This window comes from Chrysemys picta, chromosome 8 (assembly GCF_011386835.1).
Source record: "Chrysemys picta bellii isolate R12L10 chromosome 8, ASM1138683v2, whole genome shotgun sequence".
Classification (NCBI taxonomy): Eukaryota; Metazoa; Chordata; order Testudines; family Emydidae; genus Chrysemys; species Chrysemys picta.
Window position 1 is genome coordinate 1,228,899 of NC_088798.1, and position 14,601 is coordinate 1,243,499.

The following is a 14,601-nucleotide window of genomic DNA, read 5'->3' on the forward strand; positions in this document are numbered from 1 at the left end:
CAAGATTTGTGCCAGAATGTTTTGCAAATGGGTTACAAATCTAGAAGTGCGATTGTAAGTGGTTATAGGGGTTTCTTTGCACCTCCAGTCTTTCAACTGAGAACTTAGGTGCCATTTGTCTGTAACATGGATCAGTGTCTCCTGCAGCTGGTAAAGTTGACCCTAACCTTGCCACGGTGCGATGCCAGCCTGTGGCCATTGCATTGACAGGGACTGTGCTGCTTGGGAAGGTGCCATCTGCGCTTGGGCTCCATAATTCAAATCCTGCCTTTACGCATTAGCCGACGCCCAGACGGCCCTCTGTGGTAATTCACCCGTCTCCAGGAGGGTTTCTTTTACAGAAGTTGACAGACACAAGTGGTTTCTGAGCCACCACAAGGAACGTTTTGTGGAAGCCCAGGGCAGATATTCCCTCATCTGGACAAGTTTCAGAGTAACAGCCGTGTTAGTCTGTATCCGCAAAAAGAACAGGAGTACTTGTGGCACCTTAGAGACTAACAAATGTATTAGAGCATAAGCTTTCGTGGACTACAGCCCACTTCTTCGGATGCATATAAGAAGTGGGCTGTAGTCCACGAAAGCTTATGCTCTAATACATTTGTTAGTCTCTAAGGTGCCACAAGTACTCCTGTTCTTCCCTCATCTGGGTTTACCTGAGTCTGTCTGTCTGTAGGTCCCTTTGGGTGCTGGGCCCAGCTTGGCTTAGTTTTGTTTTTTCTGTGGCTCCCCAGACTCCATTGTGAGATGGACGCTTCAGAAATTAAATAACTCTGTTCCCTGGTGCTCTTCACTTGTCATCATGAGACAGCAGCACCCGACACACCTCTGGGCGCTGAGTCCAGCTGCTTTCTCCTAAGGCTTCACTCTCTAGCTTCCTTTCTGAGGGGTTTTCTCCCTGAAGTTCTAAATCTCAAATGCAAATGGATTGAATCCAGCTATTGGTACATTGCATGAAAGTCTGGACAGCCTGGATTTGTTGGTTTCACAGAAGCCCCGTGTGGGCTTTTGAAACTGACTAATCTCAAACACCTTTTTGCCTCCTTCCCCACAGAGACCCAAGTCACATTGCCCAAGGACTTGAGGACCAAAGCACGATAACATATGCCATGTCTCACCATGGTGTCTGAGAGCAGGAGAGATGGCGCTTTCGTGTGTGCTTGTCCCTCTCCTTCTATTGATGCTGTAAAGTCCGGGAGCTCTCCTGTCTGGCTCTCAGAGAGTCAGAGGACTTGGTAGATGCTTGGATCACTCCACGTGGTGTGAGGATCACATGCTGCTCCTCCCCTGCCGATTACCCCAAATGTCTTGTAGTCCCAATGTCCAGATGTTTTGGCTGCAAACTGAACTTCAGTCATAGTTTGGGTGCCCCCGAGTGAATGAAAGTTCTGCTGCATAGAATCACTTAATAACGAATGATGTCTTGCCGCTCCCCACACCAGGCACTAATGCAGAAACCCGTGTGCACAGCTCTGTAGCAGTGTGTAAGTAGTAAGACCCTGCGCTGGAACAGCACCTTCCCTAGTCATGTATGTGAGACTCCGGTCACGCACCAGTCTGAAATGCAGCGACGTCTGGGCGGAACATGGCAGCTGTTAACAATGCCCGGCAGCTCCTCAGAACAGATTAGAAAGAGGAGGAAAGCTGGTGAATTTAGATGGGGGGACACACTAAAATTGACCTGGGAGATTGGTGACAACATGCCCATCTCCTACAGAAAGCTATGGGGTCTTCGATATTCACCAGTGGGGCAACTCCCCGGGATTTACGTTTTGTCCAAAAGGCAAAGCCTCGAGTATCACAGCAGCACCCTGTAGTTCTACGCGGAGGCATTTGGGTCAGCACTGACCCAGAGAAATGTCCCTGCTCCGCAGAGCACAGCGCCCTCTAGCACCACACGGGGGCATTCCCTTTAGCTGTAACCCATCTGAAACCTCCATAGCGCTTCTTGACGTGCCAAGCTTGCCTTAAAGGTCTCCCGTCCAATTACCAATCAGGTCTGTCCCTCCTTGGCTGGTGAATTACACCAAGATCAGCGCCCGAGGTGGTGACATAAATATAGCATTAAGAGACAACAGTGTGTTTTATTGTCCCGTTAATACACGCCTGGGGTGCCTTCAGCCATTCAAGACATGTATTAATGGCCCAATAAAACACACCCTGAAGAGTCTTTACACCATTACGCTATGGTTCTCGACATTTCATTTCTTTTAATACTTGGGGGGGAAATTGACTCTATCCTTCCGCTACAGGAAATAGTTCCTAGGGAGAGTAAGAGGTAATGGGGTTTTGCTTCCTCGTCTTTGCTTCTGAGGAGTACATTGTACGGAATATGGCATCTCCTAAGGGCTTCCCACACACTTGCAGTGGGAAGTCAGAGGGCTCATCCGCGCGCTATAGGTGGAGAACCTTAGGCCAGCAACATGGGCCCGCAGAGAGGTGGTGCCACTGCTGGGTCTCAAATGCAGGAGTCCTCAGTCCTCTTGGCCCCCTGCTCTGCGCACTTCCTGCCAGTCCCTCCCAGAGCTGGAGAGAGCCCAGGAATCCTGACTGCCAGGACTGCACAGCCCCCCCAATCCAGCATGGCCCCCGGCTGCAGCTCTTACGGGGTTTTGCTTTCACTTGTGACAGTAACTGGGGGGCTGATTGAGCTGCTCAGAGAGTGGCGCTCCCAGCCCGGGGAGTGCAGCAGCCGAGCTCACGGGCAGAGGCCCCCAGCAGTACATTCAGGCCCCCCCTGTGTCTGCCCTGCTGGCCAGGCAGCTGTCTGAGCACCAGCTGTGTGCATGGTCGCCATGCTGGTCTGTGGGACATGCACTTCCTTGCTGGGCCCCTCAATTGTGTGTTTTCCTTCCCTAGGAAAAGAGCCAACTCCCCCTCGTCCAAGGACGAGCACTCCATCGGCCTCAAGGACTCCCTGCTGGCTCACTCCTCCGACCCTGTCGAGATGAGGCGCCTCAACTACCAGACCCCAGGTAGGATGCTGTTGGCGGTGCCTGCCCTCGGGTGTCCCAGCGCTCCCTCCCGCCCCCAGCAGACACTGGGCTGAGGGGATTTCGCCCCCATCTCTCTCTGAAACGTTCTGCCCCTTCCCAGCCACAGCGATAAGGGCAGTGGTCTTTGTGCAGATCCCCACATCTCTGCCCTGCTCCCCGGCCGTGTCACACAGACCTACAGGGCCTGCAGAGGCGGAAACCTGGTGTGTGTCAGGCCCTCCCGCTCCCTGCCGTAAGCGAGGCTGGTACTCTGCAGGGGTGGCTGATCAGGACGAAGTGCTGAGGCTCTGGCAGGGAGACTTCGGGGCTCAGGGAAGCTCTGAGGATTTTCCATTCTGACCTGCCCCGGGGCGCGGACCATGTCCGAGGAGTCTCAGCCTTGCTAACAAGCAAAACGAGGGAGGAGGCTGGCCTGCCGAAGACGCCGTGTCAGACCGTAGCTGTGTCTGGGCAGGATGGGCCCCTTCCCACACGGAGATCTGAGAAACGGCTCAAGAGGTGGTTACTCCTGCTCTGCTCATGTGTGGGGAAGAGAGGTGAGCTGTAAGCATAGCTCCTCCCCAGCACAGGGAGGGATGCTGCTGGGGGCAGTGCTGGCAGGCCAGAGGACGAGGGCTCGGTCACACCCAGTGAGTTCTGCATGCAGTCGTTCGCTGTGGAGCATCGCCAGTCATGCCTGCACTGTCCTGTGGTGCCTGGGGTCCGTAGACAGTGTATCAGCCACGGGAGGCAACTGTACTTTCCAGAGCAGAAACGTCTCCTGCTGCTGCTTTGTAGCCCGTGTGTCTCTGACGGCTCTGAAAGCACCGGGCCGGTCATTAGCGAGATCAGAGACCGGCACGCCCAAGCGAACTGAGCCACGTCCTCAGTGCAGCAGAAGGGCCGTGGGGCTCTCCGTGGTGGGGGCAGTTAGCAGTAAATGAGGCCATGCCCCGGTCCCTGCTGCCTTCCAGCCTTCCTAGGACATAACCTACTTTCCCTTTCTTCCTGCTGCTCCTCCGGCTAAAAGCTTTTGTCTAACGGGGCGTTTCCTGATGGAAGCCTGCTGGGTCTGGGCAGGGAGGGTGAGCGAGAGCTTTCTTCTTACCGCTGGCTATTCGAGCCAGCCCCACTTCCCAGCTCTCCCCTTCCTCTGCCGAGGAACCAGCGCGGCTTGTTCAGCACAGCGCTGCCGGGGGAGGTTGGACAGGGCCAGGACTGGGAGGCTGCTAGGCAGTCCTCGTGCCAGGCTCGTGTTCCAGGTTGGATGGGAAGGGTGCAGTGACAGCTCTGCCATAGATCGTGGGCTGTGGGGCTCCTCGGGGTATGAAATAAGGCAAATGTTGTGCAGCGGCTTTGGAGAAGATTGTTTGCTACTGTCTTGGGAGAGGGAGGAGCAGGCAGCTGAAGGAGGAGCTGAGAGCTCACAGCCAGGGCTTTGCCAGCGAACAGAGTGCAGGGCTGGGGACGGGTGAGTTATAGCAGCAGGGCCTGAGGGTGACCGTACCTGGGGGTTTGCTCAGGCTGCTTGTGTGCTGGGCACGTGCTTTCCAAACCTGGTTTCCATGCAGCGGCCTCACTCCCCAGCGATAGCTGCTGGTAATTATTTGAGCACTGGGGCTGGTTGGGATTTTGAGTAGGTTCCTGTCCCTGCAGGGGCCCTGGATGTGTTCATAGGCCCTACCGTTGGGCACTCCAGAGCATGTCAGATGTGCTTCTGTCACATGCTGCACAAAGGGGCAAGACCCTACCCAGATCTACACAAGAACCACATTCAGTGGACAGAGGGGTGCAGGCCACCCCCTGCCGCCCATCCCCCATGCGTCAGGACAAACAGGGAGCAGGCGTAAGGGAAGGGAAGCCCAGTTCCCCGGAGATGGCTCTGTTCCCTTGGCCGCTGAGCTCATTTCTCCTGCGATCTGGCACTTCCTGTCCCTCCAGTGCTGCTGCGGCGTCTCGGCAGGTCAGAAGGGGAGTGTCACGGCTAGAAATGAGAAGAGTGTGCTGGTGAATGAAGGGGCATTGACGGGCTCTGAGCCCGGGGGCCCAAACGGCACCTGGACTGTCCCCCCAGCGCTGTACGGGCACGAAACGAACGAGACATGTTGGAATCAGACCTGCATGGGCTGGTGGCTGATAGTCCCTGCTGGAGATCACAGAGGCAGGGAAAACCTTGTTTCATGCATAATTAATCCGCCTCCCATTATTAAATATTAAGCCTTATCGCTTTAATGGTTCCTGCTCCAGACCCAGGTTATTTCACGAATTGTCAGCCTCTTGGTACTAACGTGCTATTTTGCCAGGCTGCATCTCTGCGTTGTGATGAGGCCTCTGGCTGAGCCCAGCTGTGGCTAGCTGGAATTCCAAAGGCCTGACCCTGCAGTGGCAGCTCGGTTGGGCGGTGCCGTGTTCTCTGTCCACCAGGAAGAATGTGATTCCATGTCCGCTCCTTAACCTCACACCTGCCTCCCCCGGAGGCGTGGGCAGTCGTAGGGTTTGCAGCCAGATGACAGAGGGTCAGGGTGGGATGTGTAATCGTTTCACATGCTCGGAGCAGCACTTCCCTTTGTACCCCAGCTGCAGTAAAGTGCACTGGCTGGGGTTAAAAACGTACTCTTCAACTGCTCGGTTATCGTCCGCTCCCCAGCCAGGCAGCGCGCCCGTGTGGCTCCGCTTAATGCAGGAGGGAGCTCCAGCTTGTCCTTGCTTTTCTGCAGCAAACTCTGCTCTTTCCTTTGCATCCTCATCTCTCTGCCTTTCCCTCTCTGAACCTCTGCGATGATTGTCTGAAGGCTAATGGGATTTCTGTTCTTGCCCCGTTTTTTTTCTTTGCAGGTTCCAGTGTCCCCAGTTGCCCGAATATCTCAAGTTAGTTTTCACTCCTCCTGTATTTATCTTGACACTTCGCTTTTCTTTCTCTTCCCCTTTCTCTCTTGTCTCTGTAATTTTTGTTACGATGTCATTGAAGGTCATCCTCACTCTCAGCAGATTAGAGTGGCAGTAATTTCACTTTCTAACATGATTAATGGGCCAAGACGTCCCACACAGGCCAGGTTCTGGTGCTATTTGCATCACACGCGAGCAGTTCAGCACAGCACAAAAGCAGTCTGGGGGCTACAAGGCTTTTGGCCTTGAGGATCTCACTACAATAATCCCAGCTGATTAGCAAATGACTGTTTCTCTTCAGAGCTGCATTCCAGTCCCTGCTTATGCAGCCCAACCTGCTGTGTCGCTTGGCAGATCGCTGGGCACAGCTGGGCGTGGGGCGCTCTGCAGCTGTGAAGTTCCATCTCAGGTGTGAGCAGGACAACAGACATTTCCTTAGAGGTGGCCAATTAACCCCCCTAAACGGACAAATTGAAGGGTTTTCCGTGGCCCAGGGGTTGAACACACTCTCCTTTCGCCTTGGATGGACCAGCTTCCAGTGTGGCTCTGGCCACCGGTGAAATACAGCAGAGGGGCCAGGGTGTCTGCGTGCTGAGGGACACTTCTCAGGCTTGTCTACACGTGGAGTTATTCCGGAATAGTTGGTCCACTTTGGGTAGGTCCACACTACCCGCCCGATTCGGTGGGTAGAGATCGATCTTCTGGGATCGATTTATCGCATCTCATCTGGACGCGATAAATTGATCCCAGAAGCGCTCCCCCATCGACTGCGGAACTCCTGCTCGCCGAGAGGAGGAAGCGCTGTCGACGGGGGAGCTTGCCTGCGCCGCGTGGACCCGCAGTAAGTAAACTTAGTTCGATCTAGGAAACGTCGACTTCAGCTACGCTATTCTCGTAGCTGAAGTTGCGTTTCCTAGATCGATCCCCCGCCCCAGTGTGGACCAGCCCTTTGAATCCACACCCTGCATTAATCCAGAATAACTTCGGTGCGTACACAGCCCTCAGCCTTCAAACCACCACACAGCTGGCCTGGACCGCAGGGCCTGGCCAAGAACCAAGCCCAGAGCAGTGTGGGAGCGGAGGTGCATGAGTAGCTAGGAGTCTCTGTCTTTTGTGAGCCTCAGACTGAGTCCACCCCCAAATAACTGTAAAGGTCTGTCCTCGCTGCTGGCGGTGCTGTGGAGCACGCGGGTACAGGAGAGAGACCTGGGAATGGCACCCCCTGGCCGGTGCTAAGGGCTTTGCAGCCTGCAGCCCTGTCAGGGTTAGTGGGGATCTCTGGCCTCCCCCACCAAGGGCCTGCACTTCTCTACTCTCCACTCTGCCTGCTACAGAGGCCTCCCTGGAGAAGTGTGTTGAAGTCAGGGAGCTGTGCAGAGCAGAGCCCTCCAGACCCCTCCCCCGGCGTATGTGGGTGCTGTTCTGGAGCCACTGCGCTGGGGAAGGGGTTGCACCCCTCCCCCTCCCCCAGGGCTGCTCTTGGCCCTGACCAGCTCAGCGGGAATCCAACATAGCACCGAGCAGCTTCAGCTGTGGAGTGAGCTGTGGTCCCATGGCTCTGCCATGCTGCGGCAGGGACTGCCCTGGATTCCCACACTGCAGGTACCTGCCAGCCGGGGCCCCCTCCCTGCCAGGTCGCCGCTGCCTACATGCCCATTCGTTGCAAGGGCCGCTCCCTGGTGCCCTGGCTCTGTGTGTGAACAGCTGGGGGCTACGGAGCGCTGATCTGTGCCTTCTGCCAAGTGGGGCAGTGGCCTCAGTGTGGAGACCAGCAGCGAGTCACTGGTGAGATGACCCTAATGCCAGGGCAGAGGGACCCTCTCTTGCCCCAGGTCGGTTGTTGGGCAGTGCTCTGTGCCATGGCAGGGGTGGTGCTCGCGGCACTTGGCAGAGGGAGGCAGCATGTGTGGGGTGGACTCAGAGCAGTGTGCAAGTCCCTTTATATGGTGGTGACAGGCCCTCGTGGCTGGGAGAGCTGGTGGTTTTCCCAGTGGCTACATTGAAATGGGCAGTGGCGCTTGCACGTTGTCACCTGACGGCTTGTCACTGCTGTCTGAGATCTCCTGCTGGATCGCCACAGCAGCCCGTCGCTGCCAGCCAGGGCACCCAGAGGCTGCCGATCTCTGTCAGAAGGCTCCTGGCTGGGCTCCAGCCTACCTCCCTGCTCCCTGTATCAGCAGCATCGCCCATTAATCATCGTTAACCACGTGGGGTTTGGGGAAACCCACAGAGCAGCCTGCGGTGGCACAAGCCCCGAGAACTTGGATGAGCTGTTTTACAGCCACGTTCCTGCCAGTTCGTCAGTTCAGGACCAGGGCAAAGGGTCCTTCGGGGCCTGAGCTGTAAACCCCAAGTGCTATAATGAGGCTCTCGCCTCTGACCTCTGTCCTGTCCCCGTGTGATACAGCCCGTCCCCCCTGGGGCTGTTCTGCCAGACATGCGCTCCACTGCCCTGCGCTCATCACCAGGGACAGGCGCCAGCCAGCCAGACCTCCCAGCAGGGCCGGCCCCATCAACTCTCAAACATGAGAGATGCAGGCCGGCTCCCTACAGGGCACCCAGCTCCCACCCGCCTGCCCGGCACCGTCAGGCCAGTGAGTGGGGGCCCTGAGGTCTCGAGTGCCGGCGAGTCCCCCTGTGCCCAGGCCTGCGGTACACACAGTTTGAGATGCGAGGGGACAGGCCTGCGGCCGGGAATCGGGCTGGCCTGCTCGGTGGTAACTAGCAACTGGTGCGCATACCCCTTCGGCTGCCGCCAAGACTAGCCATTGCAGGGGCTCAGGAGCCCCTCTGGGAACCCTGTAATCGTTAGGGGTAAGTCATGAGACCACCCCTCCCCCGGGGAAAGCTAGCGCTCTTGAGAATCAGTGTGTTCAACCTCCGCCTGTGCGGGAGCCCCGACAGAGCATCCCCCCTCGGCCTGTGAACGGAGCGGGGCTTCCCCTCTGCACGGCCCCCAGGCCCTGTGCCCACAGCCTGCTCCGCCTGCGGTGCTGTCACGTCAGCATGCTCACCTGGCCATGACCATCCTGCCCATCCCGTCTGTTCTGTCACCGCTCAGCATGCCACGTGCCATCCATCCTGCCCAGCGCGTCCCATCCTCACTGTCCACACGCCGGCCGCGCGCACCTCTGGGCCTGGGCGCAGAGCAGTAACGCTCCCCTCCCCCTCTCTTCGGCCCGCCAGGTATGCGAGACCACCCGCCAATCCCGGTGACGGATCTCGCTGACAACATCGACAGGCTGAAGGCCAACGACGGACTGAGGTTCTCCCAGGAGTACGAGGTGAGCAGCAGAGAGGGTGTGAGTGGCGTTCCCAAGAGCCGGGCACCGCAGGGAGGGGCTGGTCATTGAGCTGCTCCCATGGGTGACTGGGCTGTAATGATGGGGCCTACCCTGGGGGGAGTCCTTGGGCAGCAGAGCGCTTGCTGGCCCCGGTAGTGCCAGGAGCGTAGTCCGCCTCAGCCCGGTTACGGACACAGGGAGTGCGAGAGCCGAGGGGTTCCTGGGTCACAGCACCACGCCCATCGCTGAGCTCGTTTGTTCTGTTTGATCCAGGCCTGACACGGGCACTCGGTCTGCAAGCTGCGCCCGGCACCTCAGGCCAAACCCCCAGCACCCTCTGCTCCTCCGGCTCCTTCCATGCTCACATCTTCCCTGGGCACCTCCCGCTGGGGTTACCCCGCACCTCAGGCCTCAGCTCCAGCTCCCCGGCTGCTTCCCTTGTCATATGGCATAGCTGTCCTGAAGCACCCAGGCCTGATCTGCAGCACCCTGGTGTCCCACATCTGTCCCATGACACTAAACATCCTGCTCTGCTGATACCTCTCGGTCCCACCCTGTCTCTCCATGGCCCTCCCACACATCTCCTGCTCTGCGGATACCCCTCGGTCCCACCCTGTCTCTCCATGCCCCCCCCTGCACCTCCCCTGCTCTGCGGATACCCCTCGGTCCCACCCTGTCTCTCCATGCCCCCCCCGCACCTCCCCTGCTCTGCGGATACCCCTCAGTCCTGCCCTGCCTCTCCCTGGCCCCCCCGCACCTCCCCTGCTCTGCGGATACCCCTCGGTCCCGCCCTGCCTCTCCCTGCCCCCCCCCCCCCGCACCTTTCCCGCTCTGCTGATACCCCTCGGTCCCACCCTGTCTCTCCATGGCCCCCCCGCACCTTTCCCACTCTGCTGATACCCCCCGGTCCTGCCCTGCCTCTCCTTGGGCCCCCCCACCCCTGCTCTGCTGATACCCCTCGGTCTCGACCTGCGACCTCCTCCCCACTGTTTAATTCCTGCTGGCCTTCCCGCACCGCTGCCACTGCCCCGAACCCAGCCCGTTATCACTCACTGTTGGGCTCCCCTGGCACCCCTCAGTCCTGACCTGCAGCCCCTCCCCTGTGTCCTGAGGACAGCCTGCCAAGCCGGGGGGGCGGGGAGTGCGGGGGGGCAGGGGGGTAATGAGCACTAGAATTGCTGCATCTGTCCCTGGCATGCTCCAGCCCTTCTCCCGCTGGAGCCATTCGCCAGGCTGGTTGATCAGTTGGGGGAGAAGTTCCCGTGCCGCCATTAGAGCCGCAGGATGTTTTCCTCGGCTTGCACACATCCCTGGAGGAGCCACTTCAGCTGTGGGAGGGTAACTCGTCAATCCCCCCCCAAGTATTAAAGAGGGGCTAGATTGGGAACGAGTCCTGTGCATGTGTTATCGCTGCTGTTCGCATTGTCATCTGCCTCTGCCTGCGGCCTCCCGTTGCGGGAGCCGATCTCCGTTGATTTCTGAGAGGGGAGCAGGACATTCCCCACAAGGTAAGATTGTACCCGCTGGAAAGGAAGCGAGCAAAGGGAGGGATGAATTGCAGCTAGCTGGAGAGGTGCTGTGTGACGGAGGACACTGAGGAGACCGGGCATATCGGCCGAGTAGCTGCCACTCCGGTCACAGCTCTCCTGAGCCAGGGAGATGCCTTGTCACCGTCAATGCCGCTAGCTTGCAGCACAGTGAGTGTGCGCTGAAACGCCATCCCCCCATTTTGTGTGTCTGTGTCCATGAGCACGGCAGCCCTGTGCACGCTCCTACCTGCCTGCTCATTCTTTTGTGAGTCCAATTGAAATTTAAAGCAGAACTCTCGGATCTGCTGTAACCGGATTCTATCTTTTCTGTATCCCATGAAAGGCCTGTGAGTGCTTGGATGCAGCGTCTAGTGCTCTGGGTATCTGCCTGTGGGATTCGTCTCTGCCATTCAGAGCCTGCCACACAATAGCGAGCTCCTGAACTGGTTCAGAAAATTAGCGTTAAGTAAATTCCCTTAACCATTTTCCTGTGCTGCTCTCTTCAGTCTCCCTTTTTAGAATATCATGGCTGGTTGAGAGCACCAATCAGTTGTACTTTCCATGCTGAAGCAGTTATTAAATAGCTGATTGTTGCGTGTAATTCCTTCCCATGGACTCTGCCGCCTTTGACTCCAGATTTGGGTGGAATGACTGAACGCAGCACGCTCATCAGGCACCGGCACTAGGGTGGGCTGGAATAGGTGTGCACCAGGTGCCCAGGGTCACTAGTGCAAATGGGGTTGGTCTCATCCCAGTACCTGCTTTGGCTGATTGTCACACACTCCTGGGTCGGGATCTAGGAGTGGAATTACCAGGGAGCCTGGCGCTCCGGTCCTGGGGTGCTCGGAAGGGAACCGTGCCCCGTGGATGTGGAAATAGCACAGGGAGAGCTGGGGGCAGCGGGCTGCAGCCTGGATGAGCCCGTGCATGAGGCAGCAACTGCTGCTCCCTGAGAGAACTGCACAGTCGTAAGCTCTGACCTCCAGTGCCTACTGCCCTGACTTCTGCAGTGAGAGAGCAGACTCCAGCCCTTAATCCCTGTGCCCGGGGCTGGATGCAGGCTAGTGCCACTGACCTGGCCTGCCTGGCAAGCAGTGCAGCGGGGTGAAGATTGCCCCGGAGGCCCTTCTACTTCTGTTTAGTTTTAGGAAGAGCCAGAGTTTGTGTTTTCCCATAGAAAGCCAACAGCCTGGAGTCTGTGTGGGGCGCGCGGGGCTCCCTCGTAAAGGGAGCGAGGCAGCCCAGACGCAGAGCAGATCTTTAACAGCCCGTCTGCCCCGCGCAGAACCTCCCGGAGTGAGCTGTAACCTGGGCGCCTGGGCATGGAGCTCCAGGACCAACCCAGGAACCCGTGGGCCGAGGGCAGCCCTGGGCGCGGGGGTGGAGCTCCCGGAGGCTGCAGCCAGGTCTGAGCCGGAAGGGGTCCCCCAGGAACGGAGCAGGCAGGGTTAACGGGCAGTTGGAGCCCTGTGGCCGCCAGGCGTGAGGCGAGCCGAGCGCTCAGGGTCTGCCAGCAGCTCTCCCCGGTGTGTTCGGAGGCACATGAGAGTCCGGAGTGATTTACAGCCCGGGATTAATGGAATTACCAGCGGACAAGGGAGGCTCAGCCGGTTAATTATTTATCTCACTCTTGATTGGTTTGTGCTGAGGCTGTGTTAGAGCTCCCCCTCTTGGACACCTGTGTGCACGGCCAGCAGCAGAGCTGGGACCAGGCCCTGGGAATCCTGGCTCCCAGGCCAGGGCCATAAGCCCAGGCTGTCCCTGCCGTCCCAGGCCCCGACGTGAACGCAGAAGCCAGCTGCTGAGGCGGGAGCTCAGCTTTTAGCTGCCCCTGGAAATAGCCTGTGAAAGGTTATCAGACGGCTGTGCCGCGGGAGCGCCCAGAGCAGTGCCGAGGCCTGGGAGCTGGATAACTGGGACCCAGACCTGAGGGTTATCACGCTGCCCTGTGAACTGTGGGAGTCCTGTCCCCCGCCCCGAAGCACCAAGAGCTGGTGGGAGAAGCAGGGTCGGGGGAGACCTTCAATGGTACGGGCTCTGCACCCTGATCCCCCATCCCGGTGCAGGCAGCCTGCAGGGCACCGCGGGTCCCTCTGGCCGCCTGTCTGCGCCCGGGCCCCAGGCCTCGCTCCGCGTCACTCCTCTGGCAGCATGGTACGTAGTGAGCTGTGTTCCTTGGGGCCCAGAGCGGTGCAGGGTAAACCGTGTCCTGTGTTTAATTTGCTTGTACTAATGTGCAGTTGCTGGCAGGCGTTCGGCGCGTGCATTCCAGGAATGTGACTAATACGGGGAAAGCTTTGCCAGCGATTGATTCAGGAGCACGTTATCTCCCCATTTCAGACGTCATGTAGATTGACGGCGGTCAATGGCTACGCTAATTTGGCTGCTGTCACAGGAGGCGTGGAAGTGCTGGTGGCGGGGCTGGGGCCAGGCCTGAGATCCCCTGGGGCCAGGCCTGAGATCCCCTGGGGCCAGGCCTGAGATCCCCTGGGGCCAGGCCTGAGATCCCCTGGGGCCAGGCCCGTTTCTAACAAAGCGGGTTCCCGAGTGGGACGAGCCTGCGAGGTTAAAGAGCTGGCAGGTGACTGCTGGTTCTTGTGTGCGCCCAGGTGCCGTGCAGCCCCCAGGTTCTCATCGGGGCAGCTCTGCTTTCCCCCGGTTTTGTGGGGCTGCTGATGAGCAGGGAGGACTTTGTAGTCATCTGCTAAGGAGATTTGTGATCCCTGCTCCTACAGTGCTCAGGGGAATGGGCTCTGCTCATCAACGGCTGCGTGAGCAGAGGGGACAGGCAGCGACTGATCTCCCTGGCTAAGACATTGTGTAGATTGGGGTCTAGGGACCTGCCATTGATTCCTTCAGAGACCTGCGGCAGGATGTTCTGCTCCTGGCTTTCCAGTTCCCCCCACTGTAAAGAAAACTTGGGTTCATGGTGCTTTAGCCATGTTTGTAAAGCGCTTTTGGATCTGCTGAGGCAGACGCGTTCCCCACTGGAGCTCCTGCTGCCTGGAACTGCCTCTGTGTCTGCACATTATCTCTACAGGCTCCCGTGCTCCTTCCCACGTGCCAGATCCTGAAGCTGTAATAACCCATATGCTCCTAACGAGGAGCTCGTCTGATGTACTGCTCCTTACTTGGTGTTGGGAGTGACTTGAGGCTCATTTACTGTGTAGTTTAAAAACCTGGGACGGTTTCAAGCTTTTCCTGGAGTCGTTAAAAGTTTTGGACCCTCCCATCGCTTGACGCCACTCAGCTTTTCTTGGTGAAGAAGCAGAGGGAAGAGAAGCGGTGTGGAGTTGTACAGTGGTGGGGACCCACTGGCTTCATTGCACTGCTGAGTGAAGAGGGGGGGTCCCCTCCCCAGGGCTAGGCGGGAATGAAACCATATTGCTGCCGCACACTGGGGCTGTCCGCCCCCTCCCGGGGTGGGACTGGCCAGCCGCAGAGCTCTGTGTAATGGGCTTCAGCTGCATACCAAACAGCCCATCAGCCTCCCATTTATTTACTCATTTGCTTGCCTTCCAGGGGGGCCAGGTGCACATTAATTCATCACCAGAGCTCAAATTAAATCATTTTACTTCTAAATGAGTCACTCATTTGCAGGAGTATTTAATTAGAGCCTCTTCGCACCCAGGTGCTCCATTACTCCTGCCTTCTCACCTGTTCGCCCTCCTAGGGGGCTGCTGGTGATTAGACGGGTTTTGCACATCCTCGCTGCACAGCAAAACAATTACCCTAATGGCAGTGCCTCAGAGCCGCTCTTCACAGAGTCGAGCCCACCTGGAGAAATGATCCTTCCCCCTCACTGCATTCAGACTCGGCCTGCGACTGCTCCCGTCCCACCGTGGAGGGGAGGGGCGAAAGTGTGTGACCCCCGTCCCCTGCAATGGGGTGAGCGCTCGCCCAGGGCTGGGAGGGGGGAAGGTGTGTGAC

At 58.1% G+C, this 14,601-nt stretch overlaps 1 protein-coding gene across 21 annotated transcripts in view; it reads left to right on the plus strand.

Moving 5' to 3' along the window:
* PTPRF (protein tyrosine phosphatase receptor type F) overlaps nucleotides 1-14,601 on the plus strand; it is a 560,345-nt gene that overhangs the window by 513,366 nt on the left and 32,378 nt on the right. For 16 of the 21 annotated variants that reach the window (XM_065555287.1, XM_065555291.1, XM_065555298.1 and 13 more), the window contains 3 exons: nucleotides 2,857-2,972; nucleotides 5,808-5,840; nucleotides 9,045-9,142. In XM_065555287.1, coding sequence (XP_065411359.1) covers nucleotides 2,857-2,972; nucleotides 5,808-5,840; nucleotides 9,045-9,142 — 247 coding nt within the window. The remainder of the gene's footprint in view (nucleotides 1-2,856; nucleotides 2,973-5,807; nucleotides 5,841-9,044; nucleotides 9,143-14,601) is intronic. The other 5 variants (XM_065555295.1, XM_065555297.1, XM_008166701.4 and 2 more) reach the window with 1 other exon arrangement.